At 47.7% G+C, this 15,621-nt stretch overlaps 1 protein-coding gene across 1 annotated transcript in view; it reads right to left on the reverse strand.

Annotated features, from left to right (window-relative positions):
* Positions 1–3,715: 3,715 nt before the first annotated feature.
* Positions 3,716–15,621, reverse strand: part of SLC22A3 (solute carrier family 22 member 3) — a 55,399-nt gene continuing 43,493 nt past the window's right edge. Inside the window, exons 8-11 of the mRNA XM_074990282.1 lie at positions 9,042–9,150; positions 7,037–7,149; positions 4,744–4,843; positions 3,716–3,986 (exon numbers count right to left, since the gene is read on the reverse strand). Of these exons, the coding sequence (XP_074846383.1) occupies positions 3,929–3,986; positions 4,744–4,843; positions 7,037–7,149; positions 9,042–9,150 (380 nt within the window). The 3' untranslated portion in view covers positions 3,716–3,928. The remainder of the gene's footprint in view (positions 3,987–4,743; positions 4,844–7,036; positions 7,150–9,041; positions 9,151–15,621) is intronic.

Here is a 15,621-nt window from a genome sequence, read left to right on the forward strand (position 1 = left end):
GACTTTTAAACAGGTGACCCTTGACATAAAGGCACTCAGAGATGATATGCGAGAAAGTCCATGATAAATGAAATCACACCTTAATTGTCCAATTCTGAGGGTATCTGAGCCCCTTGCCTTTTGCTGACTGCATTGAGTACTGAGGGCACCCAGCACCTCCCTGAAGCAGGCCCTAAATGTGTTTCTTGGCCCATTCCTTAACCAGTGCTCAGTTCTGACTGCATATGGTTGGTTATAACATGTTCCCTTTTTCTTCTCATAGAAGAGCCCTGTAAAAATTAATAAGGATGAACTCACAATACGTGTCTATAGAAGTTAGTCAAAACACCTATTGAATTAACCAGAAGGTGATCTCTCAGTAGAATTTTTAATATTGCCCTATTGACGTCCCTAGAAAACTATATCCCTGCTACGGAAATGTGTGGGACTCTGCCATAATGTTCAAAAATGATTAACTCATTAAAATTTAGACCTCAAAGCAGATGTGACTTCACAATTAAAATGATTAGTTTTACAAGCTGCAGAAGGATTGGTCCATACACATAACGCCTGTTTCCTGCTGCTGAGAGGAGGTTTCTACTCTGTACATTCACCATCTCCTCCCTCCCTCATATACAAAAGTATGACTAAAATGAGCCCAAAGACAGTGTAAACAAGGAGAAGGAAATTTAATTAAGGTCACCAAAGGGAGTTTGGTGGTCGGGGTCTCCCCTGTCGCTCAGGGTTGGAGCCCAAGCCCCCATGCTATGATTTCTCTGAGAGCACTCAGTTGTGGGGGAGGCGTTTAGCTAAAGCCAGTGGGCTCAATTCTGCAGCAGGGAATAGGGCCTGGAGCCCTCAAGCAGGGCTGGGGAGTCAATAGTTGGGGATCCAAGTGGCTAATTAGTCAGGAGAGCAGTGAGTCTATCTGCCCCGGGGCCCTCAGTCAGGGCAGGGCAGCCAACCATTAACAGCTCTGGTCTGAGTCCATGCAAAGCAACATAGTAGGGTTGTTGTTTTTTTGGAGGGGCGGGGCAGGTGAATCAGCTCTCAGGTGGAAACTACAGGTATACTTGCTGAGCACCCTAACACCAGCAGGTATCAAAACAATACAGACTTCCTGGCCTCATGGGGGCTTGGGCGGGGAGGGAGGCAGGCAGCCATCCTGCAGGGATAGGGTAGCCAGTAGGGTGGCACAGGTCCTCCTATTCTGCTGCCAGCCCAGGGCCCTAGCAGCAGCGGAATAGTCTGCCATTGGGTCCGTGGGGATCCACCCGAAACAAGCTGCCTGGTTCACAGTTAGTCCCACAGCCAAACCCTGTTCAGCATCCCTGACCTTCTTCCTACCCACCCAGTCCTGGAGTACCTTCATTCTGGGGTTGTCCTTAGTTCTGCTTGGGTAAACAGCAAGCAGCAGTCACACCAGCTCATCGGAGACTCTGAGGCCTGGAAGTCTTTTCTGGGTCTGTGGCACAAACAGCAGATTCTGTCAGCTCCAAGTTCCAGCAGCAGGGGAGAGGCATCTTGCTCCTCTGTGACAGGGCTCTCCCATCTGAACTAGAGGACCAGTCTTTTATCATTCTGGTTTCTGTTCCACTCCACTGCTTCTGGTGGGGCAGCCACAGATGTCGTGGTTCTGTCCATCAGGGGCCAGTCACAGGTCTCCCTGCATTGGTCTGGGCAGGAGACCGCATGCCCTTGCTACACTGAGCATAGTGACAGAGGACTGCATAATGTACTGCAATAAATGTGGAGGAACTCTCACAGGACCTGAGATTTTACTCCTCCATCTGTTTATCAGTGAACATTAACACAAGTTTCATTTCCCTGAATCAGATACATATGCAACCTGAAAATATGACCCGGGTAACCAGTAATCCAGTATCATCTGATAGGCAGAAAGTGTCTACAAGTATGTGTCTTAACCTTGTATTTAGTAGCAATACTTTGTTAGTTTCCCAGACCTGAAGAAAAGTTCTTTGTAAGTGCAAAAGCTTTTCTCTGTGCCCAACGAAAGGTGTTCCAATAAAATCTGCTACCTCATCCAGTTTGTGTCTCTGATCCACACACATCTAATGTTAAGCTTTAAAAGACCTTAAATCCCCAACAGGGAGTATTATTCAGGCATTCAGTTATTTTAAGCACTAACAATTGTCTACATTTTATTCTGAGTGATACAGAATATCACTCAGAGCAAAGTACAGAAAGAAAATCCTCAAAAATAAGTTCTCATGTCTTAAGTTCTCCATCACATACCAAGCAACAATGAAGTGCAAATCAGCAGTTGACCAAGACAAAACAAATTTCCCTCTGCCACTGAAAACATCAAGTAATCCTGCTTGTAACCAATATAATTTATATGACTCCTGGCTGCCTCTGCAAATCACAGACACTGCTGCAGAGGTGAGGGAGTTCTTATAGCAAGGAATTTTAAGAACTAATTAAAAATAAATACATACGAAAGATTAAAATACAAGCCCGTTTTCATTTTGGGAGAACATGGCTGCGTCTACACTGCACTCCCCTTTTGGAGGAGGGTTGAAAGTGAGGGTGATCGGAAATGCAAATGAAATGCTGATTTACAAATCTCACACCTTATTTGCATACTCTCATGTGATCTTGTTTCTGGAAGAGACTTTTCCAAAAACAAAAAGAGCTGTATAGATGGGGTTCCTTTGGGGGGGGAACATTTTCTGAAGAACCCTTCTTCCTGTTTTGTTTCAGCAAAAATGGTTCTTTTGCAAACAGGTTTTTTTCCCAAAGGAACCCCATCTACACGGCTGGGTTTTTTTTTTCATAATAGCCTCTTCCGGAAGCGAGATCACCTGAGATTATGCAAGTGAAGTGTGAGATTTGTTAATCAGCCCTTCATTTGCATTTTTGATTACCATCATTTGCATTCTTCCTCCGAAAGGGGAATGCAGTGCAGCTGCAGCCTGTCTGTTTGATCAGGTAATCCTGGCTTCAATTAGTAGTACAGGAACAATTGTCTCCTGGGGGACAGCATCAAAACATGATGTGTTTCAGTTCGGCATTACCAACCATCTAGCCAGATATTTTAACGGTGATGTGTATTTGTGATATGTCTACACCGCAGCCTCATTTTTAAATAAGCTATTCTGGAAGAGCTATTCTGGAACAGTTTATTTTGAAATAACACTGCTACACAAAAAATGCATTTCAAAATAGCACTAAGCTATTTTGAAACACCGCATCTACGCACCCACAGAGCCTATTTCAAAGTAGAGCCATTGGACGCACTATGGCTTATTTCAAAATACACTCTATTCCCTGTCTACTCAGCCCCTATTTCGAAAGAGGAGCTATGCCTCATAGAATGCGGTTTACCAATTTTGAAATAAGCCAACCGCTATTTCAAAATTATATCAAAATAGCAGTTGCATTGTGCAGACACTAGGTAGTTATTTCAAAATAACTTTGCTACGCGGACCTACCCTTGGTGACATTCCTTTTTACCTGTACTTAGTTCTTCCAAATAGCGTATTGTCAGAGGTTTACCCCTTGGTGGGACATAAGTACTTGAATTCTGCTTCACCTCTCCCCAGACCATCACAATTTTAAAGCACAATCTCCTCCCAGGTATTGTAACAGGAATGAACAAATGACACACACACACACACACACACACACAAATGAGGGCTTACTAGGCCAGGCAAAGCAGCTGACTGATTTAGATGTTCTTTAACAAGAACCACACAGCTCTCCCTTTCTGGAAACAATGGACTCAGAAAATACTTATTTATTCCATAGCTATATAAAAATACAACGTTTATTTTGAATGTCTTCGTTCCTAAAAGAAGTGCTTGGAGATGTCTCTTATGAGACAGCTGAATCCATCCTCTCCTGAAGACGTTAAAGCAGTTATCTGGTGAAAACCAAATTTCTGTTGTGAGAACAGGGTGTTTCGCTCTATGCTTTTAGTGAAAGGTCATATATAGGAGGTGATATCTTGATGCTTCTTTTTCCTTCCATTTTTACTTTGGAGACTGAAGTAACAGAGAGAAAAGAAAAGAAAAGAGTTAGCTTTCTAAGCTGTAGTACCATCTAATTTATTTTTAGTCCAAATATATAATTCCTTGCCCCTGTTATTCCTCTACTGGAGTACTCAGAATGTGCTGAAATAAGCTCTGAAGCCATCATTCAAAACAGTATCCATACATTAGTATTAGCTCCTATTGCATCAAATGGTTCTATCCTGCAAATGGTTCTGTCTCTATCCTTAGAGAAATTTCTGCCCAAGTTCAACTGGGATTTTCTCCCAGGGCATAGCCAGGGGTGTGCCTGGGTCTACCCCTTTAGCAACCAGGGTCATGTCCCAGGCTCAGCTCTGCTCTGGCACCAGCATTCCTGTCAGGGAGCAGATTACTGTGTCATAAATGGCTGGCTCCGCTCTGCTCACTTGGTTCTCCTTTGTCAGGCTGGCTGGGCAGAGTGGGACAAATGTCTGTGCTCTGACCCCACGCTCCAGCAAGAGTCTCATTTGGCTAAAGCACGCAGGAGTGGGGAAGTGCCAATTTTTCTGGGACCCTGGATAGGCCCAGTAGCTCATCTGCCACTGGGAGGAAGCTGGGTTAGCTGGTGGTGATAGAGGAGACCTTCAAAAAAGGTAGGTCCATAGCCTGTGGGAGCCAGGCCTGATGTGGGGAGGTGGGACCTGGAAGGGAGCTGGGATTCTATGATTCTTTTAAAATTGTGATTGTTTAAAAAGCACATCACTATAATACTGAAGGAAAGACAGACTACCTGGAAAGCTGTTCCACATCCTCCACTGTTTCTGGTAAGGAAATTCCCTTTGTTTCGGGTAAAAGCAGTACCAAGATCCCACAAATAACTGCAAATATACCTAAGGTGGACATTGAAGGAAGGGAAAAAAAAAAAAGAATCAAAACCAGTTGGCCATTTTTCTCATTTTCAGGACAATTTTGTGATGCAGAATAAGAAAATAATAGAACATAAGAACAACCACACTGGATCAGACCAAAGGTCCATTTAGCTTAGTATCCTGTCTCCTGACAGTGGCCAATGCCAGATGCTTCAGAGGGAATGCACAGAACAGGCAGACAGGGGTACCATTTAAAAAAGAGGATACCCCTGAGAGCAAATATCTGTATCAGTATCTTCCAACTCACGTTATGTTCATGTGTTATAGTACATAATACAACAAGAGTTGGTCGACGCTGATGCAGATACACTCCCTCTCAGGGGTGTCCTCTTTTTCGAAAGATCAGATATGGTAAACCTAACAAATTACCTAACAGGTAGTCATCGAGTGATCCTTCCTGTCGCCCTTTCCCAGCTTCTGGCAAACAAAAGTTAGTTCTTTTTTTGAACCCCGTTACAGTCTTGGCCTTCATTACATCCTGAGTGACCTGAAATTGCTCCCAAAACACTAAGTGAAATCCGAAGGCCTGTTTCTCTCCTGTGTTGCTTCTCATACGATCTTGTACATTTTTGGGAAAATAGGTGTGAAATGACACCATGTGGATTCTAAAGCCTTTGTGTGCGGGGGGCTGCTTTTTGCCCTGTGTTTGGTACAGCACCTAGAACGCTGCAGTCCAGAGAAGTCGTCAGAGCAAGACTGGGGCTGCTAGGCCTTATCAAAATAGAAATAACTTGGCATTCAGTTATATAATGTTTTTGAGGCTTGGGGATTCAGAGTGCAGCAGAAATTCTGAATACAGTGGTGTGAACTGGGCACATATGGTAACACTATTTTTAAAAGAATGTATTTTCCTTTTTCTTTTTCAAATCATCTTTATTTGTCTCGCTTTCTTTTTCTATGCTGTGTCTTTCCTACTCTTTTCTCATCACGTTTCTCTTCTGAAAAACAGTGTTTACTCTTTAGACTCAGGATGTCCTATTAAAACAAAATACTTTCCTTATATAATTAACCTGTGGAACTCATTGTCGCAAGATAATATCAAGGCCAACAGTTCACTAGAAATTTTAAAAAACAGATAATTATATTAATAGCACCAATACCCAGAGATAGATGAGCCTATGCTAACAAACAAAACACAGTTTTTGGGACGGTTATAAATCCTTAGGCATCAGAGTGTGAACCAACCTGGAAGTCAGCAGGATTATCCAGCTGCAAAGTTTCTTGTGTCTAACTCTGAAGCATCTGGTTCTGACCCCATTGGTAACATGCTACTGGGCTACTGTTCTGAATCAGTATGCCCAGTTTTATTTTTCCACAACCATGGAGGCTGGAACAATCTTTCTCACTGGGGTGCTGCTGATGGAAACCAAGGACACAGTGTATTGAGGGTTTGTTACTACCTCAAGCCAGGAGGTGCGGTAGTACCCCTAGCTCCGCTAGTCCCAGCACCAGTGCCCACAACCCAGCTACCAAAGCAGACCCTTAATTGGGTGATTACGTGGAAAACATCTTTTTACCCAGACCTGCTCTGTTGATGTCCATGGAACTATATTAATTTAAAGTAACAGAACCTGGTCCTTTGTTTTGTCTGATGAACATCAGCCAGGAAATGCTAGAAATTCCCTGCTGCAAGGGCTCGGTTTTAGTAAGAGGCACATTTTTAATGGCTTCTGAAGCATCTTCCCCCCCAGATGCAGGGCTTAGACCTTAGAATTGCAATGGGCTTCAGCTGGCATGAGGCCCGGCTGGAGCTCCAGGTGTTCGGGCGCACAGACTGATGTAGCCACAGCCACTGAAAGGATGCAGTGGAGCTCCCTTTGCACACAGGTCAGCTATATTAGCCAGTGAGCGGGGAGATGATGGATTTGGGGGAATGCAATAAAAATAAACAGGTTAAAACCAAGTTGTCATAAAGTGGTTATCAAGGAATTAACTGGATTCCTGAGGATATGACGGATGGGAGACATGCTTCCACCTCTCCCTTATTTCCTGTTTACTTAGTGGGTGTTCTACCCCACAGTGTTTGTTAAGGGAGCTGAATAAAGCAGCACTTTCCCACAGCCTACAATCCTGCAAGAATGTTTCTTATGCACTGAGAAGTCCCATTGCGGAAGAAGTTCTCTATGCGAGGTTGCATTTTGAATGGTTTCTTACTAAAGATGATTAGAGGTAGCTCCATCCAGATAGCTGCTAATCGGAAAAGAAGAAACGGGGCTATGATACCCCCTAGATCACACAAACTCGAACACAGGGAAACACCAAAGTTTCTGCAAAAGAAAGACATTATTGGTTATTTTAGAGGGGCTAAGACAGTCGGGAGTGTAACCTAGGAGATGCATGTGTTAGGGTCAAAACTATCTCATCAGGTCATACAACACACACACAAACAAGTGCAAATAGTCTAATCAGTGAACTCATGAAAAAACCAGAGGCTTACTGAAAAATAGATTGATGATAGCATGGAGGGTGGAAATAAAAGTGGCAGGAAATTTTAAAAGAATTCCAGCAGCTTGAAGGGCTAGTGGCACCTCAGATTGCTAATTATTCCCTGAGGAAATTGCTGAGATTTCAGAAGCTGTATCTGTGAGGAACACTAACCCCAAATCACTGCACACAAAGCTGTCCTGCTTTCAGACTTTTAAACCCACCAGTCTCTGAGCTGAAGTACTATTGGCACAATCCGTTTGTATTAGCTTCCACATGGACGTTAGCATGGGTAGCTGCTCACAAAAGGACCCAGGGTTACAGGTGGAAAGTACAGCCCACACTGATGCCTTAGCTGCTATGGCTTCACTGCTCTTGCTGCTCATGCTAACTACCTGAAAGCTAGCTCAGGTACCTCCACAAATGGCCCTGCTCCATTGGCAGTGTACACATACACTTGATTCATCTGGATTTTAAATCAGCTTTCTCTCAATTTTCCTGGATCACGTAGGGCAACTTCATGTGAGTTCTGTTTTCCCATTTCTAAAATGCTCACACCCAACCCAAGTTAAAATGAATGTTGTAAGAGTTCATGAAACACTGCATCAGATGGTTTACTGAAATCCAGACATGTTGCATCTGTATTTCCACAGCCATTTGCTTTCTTATTTTACTTTCAGAAGCAATTAAGTCTGACACGATATACCAAAGATCTTCCACTCTGATTCCAACACGACACAAATGAGAGTCAGAAACAAGCAAAAAGAAAAGCAAAGGGGGAACAGAAGACCAAGAGTGACAGTTACAATATTATCCAGCTGCTCAGTAAATCAGGTGTCCTTACAGTAGAAATGGTTTATATGTAATTGGTGTGATGCACAGATAATAGGTTAGTTGAACAGGTCTATTTTCTTATCAGGGAAATTTTCTATTACATTTTATCTCCAGAGGCAAAAGTTTATTTGGTTAGTGCAGGGGGGCTAATGCCAAACCCAGCCAAGGAGGAATTCATAAAGTTCCTCTGGGCAGTCAAGTCCTACCTGGAGCAAGCTGCACCTGTGGAAGGATGGTTTCTTAAGAGTGCAAAGCCAAATCCAGTGCTAGAGCGCCAACCCAGTAACAATGCAGAATGGGGCCTGCTGACTAGGAAGTCTGAAGAAGATATTATGTTGCCCAGACCCTCTAGAGAAGTAAAGGAACCTCAAATTAGATTCCTTTCTCTCAGCCCCAGATGCTGAGCCTGGGCCCCTCGGACTGCGAAGTGATTAGAGAAATTGAGCCCCAGCTCCAATGCCAGGTGAGCCAAGACTGCTTCAGGGTTGCAGGGCTGTTATTCTTTGCCCTTTTGGTTTGGACTGTTGTTGGGGGAGTGCTACTTGGAGCTGCTCCTGCTACTTACAGCTGCAATGACACAACATCTCTTGAGGCTGACTAACAACCTCAGAAGCTGAAGGAAGGTACCAGGAACAAAGGGAAATACCCCTGTCTTCTTTCTCCAAAGGCAGCATGCTAGAGAGAAATCCTATGACAATTAGTTGATTTTATTAATAGAACAGGGTTAGCTACATTGCTGTATAGATTTTGGCTTGTTGGATAGACAATACATTCTTCTGAAAAAAAAAATATATATCTATATATATATATAGATATAGATATAGATATATATATACACACTGAAGACAAGATCATTAAGTTTAATGCGAATTTCAGGTGTGTCTGAAGCAACAGCAGTTACCTTAACATTGTCGGATACAATTCACTGTTCACAAGATACACAATTTCAAAAGCCATGGTGATTCCCAGTCTTCCCAGGGTGGCTACTGAGGTTTTCAGCCACAGGATATCTGTTCACAAGGTACATTCAAATAGAAAGGTTGATGAAATGGGTTTTAACATGGCAGCTGTAAACCATGGGTCACATTCCATTCTCTCTTATATGGGTTTAAATCAGGAGAGTTCAGTGGTGTTGCCACTGACTGATGCCAGTATAAGTGAGCAGAAGCAAACATTGGGGCTAGATTCACAATGGCATTAACACACCTGATCCAACACGTAGGCACCTCTGACTTTTACAAAGCCACTGCTCAGCCTCTGCCTATGCCTGGAGGTGTCTAAATTCCTCCCAGGTGGGCACATACAGAGCTGCCTAAATCGCAATGCCTCCCTCCAGGCAACAGAGCCCTCAATCACGCCACAGCACCAGCAGGACTCTTAAGCAAGTGCCCCTCCCCCAGCCTTCCTCACCAGCAGGGCCAGGCTGATGAGTTTGCTTAGAACACAAGAACCTATAATTTAAGGAGCAATTTCTGGCTGTAATTCAAAGCTGAAGGCAGCAAATACTTCTCACACAAGACAATTAGATTGGGGAATACATGGCAATGGGAAGTCACCAATGCCAAGATGGACAATGAGATTGGACAGGCTAATAAGATGATCCAGAGTGATGATTGTTAATCATAGTTAATGCTAACAACAGATTGGGTCGGGAGAGTGGGCTTAAGCTATTTCTAACAGGGACTTGGATGAGACCTGAGGTGGAGACAAATTATTCCTATCTGCCTACCATGGAATTTGGACACTTCCCCCTGAGTCAGCTGGTGTTGGTCACAATCAGAGACAGGATAATGGACTAGATGGATATAGTCTGAGCCAGTCTGCCAGTCCCTGTTTTCCTCCTCCTATCTCTTTCTCAGAGATACCCTCCAAGCCCTGTCAGCAACAGCTATATCAGAGGGTCCCTGGATCAAGTTCTAGGAAGAGTAGAAGTAAGAAGGCATTGCTGCCAGATATCAGTCTGTGCTGGCATCAATGGGTGTCCAAGTTACAGCTACACATGCTTTGCTGTGTCATCCAAGGCCAGTCCGAAGACTCAAAAATCAACTCCAACCCACTGACTCAATGAAGATGTGTTGCATAATGCCAGGTGCAGGACAGTGTGTAGTAAACAGTGTTGCCAAGCTACTGTGACCTTACTCAATCCTTTGCTTCGGGGTAGGCTGCTGGTCTTTATCCAGGTGTGACGCTAGCCCCACCACCCACAACATATTTCTAAATTAAATTGTAATTAGGGCTGAGTCAGACTGACTCCCAAATATATCTGGGCAAAAATGCCTCTGGGTATTATAGAGAAATCCTCTAGACTTTCTTTAACAATTTGTAATTTTTCTATAGGATTTTCCAACATCCTACAAACAATGAAAATTTTATGGAATTCTATAGGATGGCACAAGAAACTGTAGAAAGCTAATCTGTGAAACTTGATAAGATTTTAGAGTAATTTCTATAAAACGCTATCAAATGTTCAGCGATCCTTGTAGATTTCATCCCTGTGTAATGGCATAGGAAATCTTCAACTGAAGATGAAAATCATTATTTCATGAAAATGAAAAATGCATCTATTTTCTTTTTGTCTTGATTTTCTTTTTCCAAAAACAGGCATTATTTGTACAGGTGGAAACATTTATTTAGGCCCCCCCCAAAAATCTCTTGTGTTTTTGAGGGCAGGGTGACTTTCTGAAAGCTTGGAGAAAAGACACAGACAAAGATAACTTTTTGAGGACAGAAAGGGACAAAATTTCATCCTGGATCAAACTCATGAACAGAAGCCTCTTAAAGGGAAGGATGATAACTGTGGCAGCTACTTTCATAGGGCAAACTTAAAGAAAATATTTTTCCTAATAAACTGAAAGGATGTTCAGTTGTTTTAAAAGAAGGATTGTACTTACTGGGACTATGTTACAAGAATGGCTGGCAGCATGATTGCCCTGTAAATTACCACCTCATGTTACACAATACTCACTTATAGTCAGTGATAATACTTGATACATAATAATGCCCCTCATTTACACCATACTCCTCTGCAAAGGTGGATAAGTATAATTTCAAATGATTTACAAATAAAGTGAATTGATTTTCCCAAAGTCATCAGGCACACCAGCGTCAGAGCCAAGAACGAAACTCAGACCACCTGATTCTCGACCCTTGACATTGCTGCTGGATTTTTTGAAAGAACTGACCTGCTGAAATAAGTGGCATTAGCTTAAAGTATAGTGTTGAATAAACTTTAACAGTAAGGCTAACAGTGGGAAAACTTAAACAAGTGAGGAATGTCTAATATTGCACATCCCAATCCAATAGTTTTCAGAGGCTTCTTATGTGTGTGGCAAACCTGGTGGTAGACCCTTACCTGGAAGCTTCCAGAGCCTTCTAGAAGGACAGTATACTGGGTTCTATTTGAAGACTAGGGAGTGGGCAGGCACAGCCCGCCCACGACTGAAAGGCCACTCTTAAAGGGAGAGGGAACCCATTAAAAAAAACATGGCCCCAACAAAGTACGGGGAACAACTAAAGAGAAAACAGGGACGGGAGTGGAGGTCAAGGGTTTAAAATGAGGAAGCCAGAAGGGGACACCGAGCAGAGAACCCCAGACAGCGCCCACTGCCCCTCAAAGGTGTCGAGAGAGCCGGTGGATGCCGCCCAAAGGAAGTCTGCCCGGATTTGTGAGCGAAGAGCAGAGCGGAAATAGGCCCCACAGTCACAGTCTTCCCCACCACCAGCGTCCTCTCCCAAGTGTTATAAATGGCTACCTTGGCCATAGCCAGGAGGAGGCTGACAAGGAGGTCCCGCGACTTAGTGGGGCCACGGATGGGGTGTGCAAGGATAAAAACGTGTGGGGAAAAGTGCAGCCAGAACCTCAGCAGGAGTTTCTGGAGGAGCCAGAAGAGGGGCTGCAACCTGGCGCACTCAATGTAAATGTGCGCCAGGGTCTCCCTCGTTCCACAGAAAAAGCAAGTGTCCGGGAGGGGGGTGAACCGCACCAAGTACACGCCCGTGCTCACCACCTCATGAAGGATTCTCCAGCTTATGTCCCCGGCGGGCTGCGGGACCAGGGTAGAATAAAGCTGGCCCACCAGGGCTCCCCACCCTCCGAAGATGGTGGAAGGTCCCGCCACTTGTGATCTGGGCGGGACGTGAGGGTGGGGAAGTGGAGCGTGTGAAGCACGAGTGTGTACAGATGTCGTCAGGGCACGGTTCGAAAGGGGATCGACTGCAACGCGTGCAGCCAGCTGGGATGATGCAGGGGAGGGGGGGTGGAAAGTCTCACGGAGATGGGGGCCCACAGAGAGATCCGGAGGGCCAGGAGTGAAAAGGGAGCGGGATGCACCCTCTCGCAGGACCTGGCAAAGGTAGGCGTGAGCAGCAGGTGGCAAGGCGGCCTTCACCTCCTCAAGTACGCACCAGGGAGAACGTAGGGTGGAGAGCCCTATGCACCAGGCGAGCGCCAGGGCCTCCATCCAGTCTCCCTGGTCGTAGTCCAGGAGGTCTCTGACCCTCGTGATTCCACCGAGGACCAGCCTCCGACACACCGCAGGGGACTCCGCCGCCTGCACACGGAGGTAGGGGTTGTGTAGCAGGGGCTCCGTGAGGAGGTCTTCCCGCGCGGCAGCTCCTAAAGACCTGAAGACTGCGAGCAGCCGCCAGGTGCGGAGGAGGTCCTGGTGGAAGGCCGGCAGCTCTGAGAGGTCTCATGGATGGCCTCTCAAAGGCAAATAAAGGAGCTGCCGGCTGTATCGGAGCCCTTGGAAGCGATGGAGGAAAGCGTGCGCCAGAGTGCTCCATGCCGGCCTATCTGCACTATTGTTGTTGAGGAGTCCCTGCAGGGCCTGGAGGTGGAAGACATGGACCTGAGTGCGGAGGCAGGTCAGGCCCTGTCCTCCCTCCTCTGGGGGGAGATGGAGAACCCCTGCAGGGACCCAGTGCAGTCCTGGCCAAAAGAACTCCAGAACTACCTTCTGGAGGGTGGCCAGGAAACCCGGGGGTGGGACAAGGGTGTTGAGATGGTGCCAGAGCATGGACAGGGAGAGGCACTGGAGCAGCCCCACCCATATCCGCAACTGCTCAGCCACCCTGCACTCTAAACCCTGCCAGTTTTCTGGTGGAGAGGGATGCATGGCAGATAGAAAGACACCCACATAGGACAGCGGATCCGCGCTCCACCGAATAGCCTGAAGCGTGGGTGGGAGGTGGCCCGCCTGCCACCCAGCCCCAACCACCAAGCCAGAGCTCTTGACCCAGTTGACCAAGGCAGAGGAGGCTGCCACGTAAACGGCTTGGCAGGCCTCCAACCGCACCAGGTCTCCTGGGTCCTGGACCACGAGGAGTACGTTGTCGGCGTACGCTGACAGAACCAGCTGCAGCTCCGGCTCACGGAGCACCAACCCCATCAACCTTCATCGAAGGAGACAGAGGAAGGGCTTGATGGCCAGAGCGTAGAGCTGGCCCGACAGCGGACAGCCTTGACGCACCACTCGCCCGAAGCTGATTGGAGCGGTCAGGGTCCAGTTGAGCTTGACCAAACACTCTGAGGCAGCGTACATCACCTGGAGAAACTTGATGAAACAGGGTCCGAAGCCGAAGGCCCGCAGAGCGCCCAGCAGATACCCGTGGTCCACCCTGTCAAACGCCTTATCCTGATCCAGGGACAGGAGGGCGAACGACAGACCATCCCTACACCCGAGCTCCAAGAAATCCTGGACCAGACAGAGGTTGTCAAAGATGGTGCGGCCTGGGACGGTGTAGGTCTGGTCGGGGTGGACCACGTCCTGCAGCACGGACCCCAAGCGATGGGAGATGGCTTTAGCGATAATCTTGTAGTCCGTGCTGAGGAGCGACATGGGACACCAGTTCCGAAGGTCACAGGGGTCCCCCTTTTTGGGCAGCAGGGTGAGGACGGCCCGCCTGCATGACAGGGGAGAACCCTGCTTTGCAAGGACTCGGCCCAGACGCTGAGCAGGTCTGGGCCGAGGACGTCCCAAAACACGTGGTGGAACTCCACGGTCAGCCCGTCCATGCCCGGGGATTTGTTGGTGAGCATGAGGAGGAGGGCTTCTGAGAGCTCAGCTAGAGTGAGAAGAAGCTCTAGCCGGTCCCGGTCGCCTGTGCTGACCAAAGGGAGTTGGTCCCAAAGCACTCTGCAGGCGTCGGCGTCAGTCAGATCCGGGGAGAAAAGGGCAGCGTAGAAGGCACGAGCTGTCTCGCGCATCTCCACTGGATCCGTAAGAGGGGTGCCGTGCTCTGCAAGGAGGCAGAGGATATGTTTCTTGGCACCCCTCTTTTTCTCCAGGGCATAGAAGAAGCGGAAGCCGCGGTCCATCTCCCGGAGGAGCTGGATCTGCGACCTCACAAAGGCCCCCTGTGCCCGAAGGGCGTCGAGGGCCCTGAGCTCATCCTGCTTCTCCCGGTACGTGCCGCAGAGGGATGTATCTCTGGGGCTGGTGGCCAGGTGCCTCTCCAGCTCAAGAACCTCCCGCTCCAGCTGTCCTGTCAACATATCCCACTGCCGGCTGGCCCCCTGGGCATAGTCATGGCAGAAGAGCCGCATGCACACCTTTCCCAGATCCCACCACCGCCACACCGAGGGAAAGGCATGCCATTGCCCACGCCAGGCCAGCCAGAACTCCCAGAAGGATGCCACGAAGCCCACATCCCCCAGCAGGCTGTTGTTGAAGTGCCAGTAGGCCGACCCCTGCTTCCCCGGGGAGAAGGAAGCCTTCACGGCCACCAGATGGTGGTCCGAGAAAGGGGCCGGCCACACGCTGGAGGAGTGGGCCCGAGAGAGATGTTGCCGGGAGATGTAGATGTGGTCCAACCGGGAGTGCATGGATTTGTGGCCCACCATCTGGACGTCGGTGAAGACAGTGTCCTCATCCAGGTGGTGGCTGTGCCAGATGTCCACCAGGGAGCAATGATTGATGAGCTCCCTGAGGACGTCCACAGCGGCCTGGTACTGCTCCGTACCCATACGGTCCCGCTCCTCGAGGGTGCAGTTAAAATCCCCGCCGAGAACCAGGCACTCGCGAGGATCGATGGAGTCGAGGAAGGCCACTGCCTGCCAGAAGAAGGTTGTTCTCTCCGGGCCGGATGTTGGGGCATAAACATTGATGAGGTAGAGGGGCAGCCCCTCCATCCATACCCAGAGATACAGCAGGAGGCCTGGCACGACCTCAACACTCCCCAGCACCTCGGGCTGCAGGTCTGGGGAGAACAGGGTCGCTACCCCAGCCCAATGGGCCGAGAGGTGACTCAGATGGACCCTGCCTCCCCACTCCAGCTGCCAGCTGGCTTCGGCGGCCGGAGTAGTGTGGGTCTCCTATAAGAAGGTGACTGAGTACCCACCCCTCGGAGGAAGGAGAGCACCTGGCACCTGCGGAGACCCGACCCGCAGCCCCTGGTGTTCAAGGTGGCAAAGATGATCGGCGGCATTTAGAGGGCTGGGGAGGATCCTTGCCGGAGGGAACGCCAATGGTCCCTGTGGG

Source organism: Carettochelys insculpta, chromosome 3 (assembly GCF_033958435.1).
Source record: "Carettochelys insculpta isolate YL-2023 chromosome 3, ASM3395843v1, whole genome shotgun sequence".
Classification (NCBI taxonomy): Eukaryota; Metazoa; Chordata; order Testudines; family Carettochelyidae; genus Carettochelys; species Carettochelys insculpta.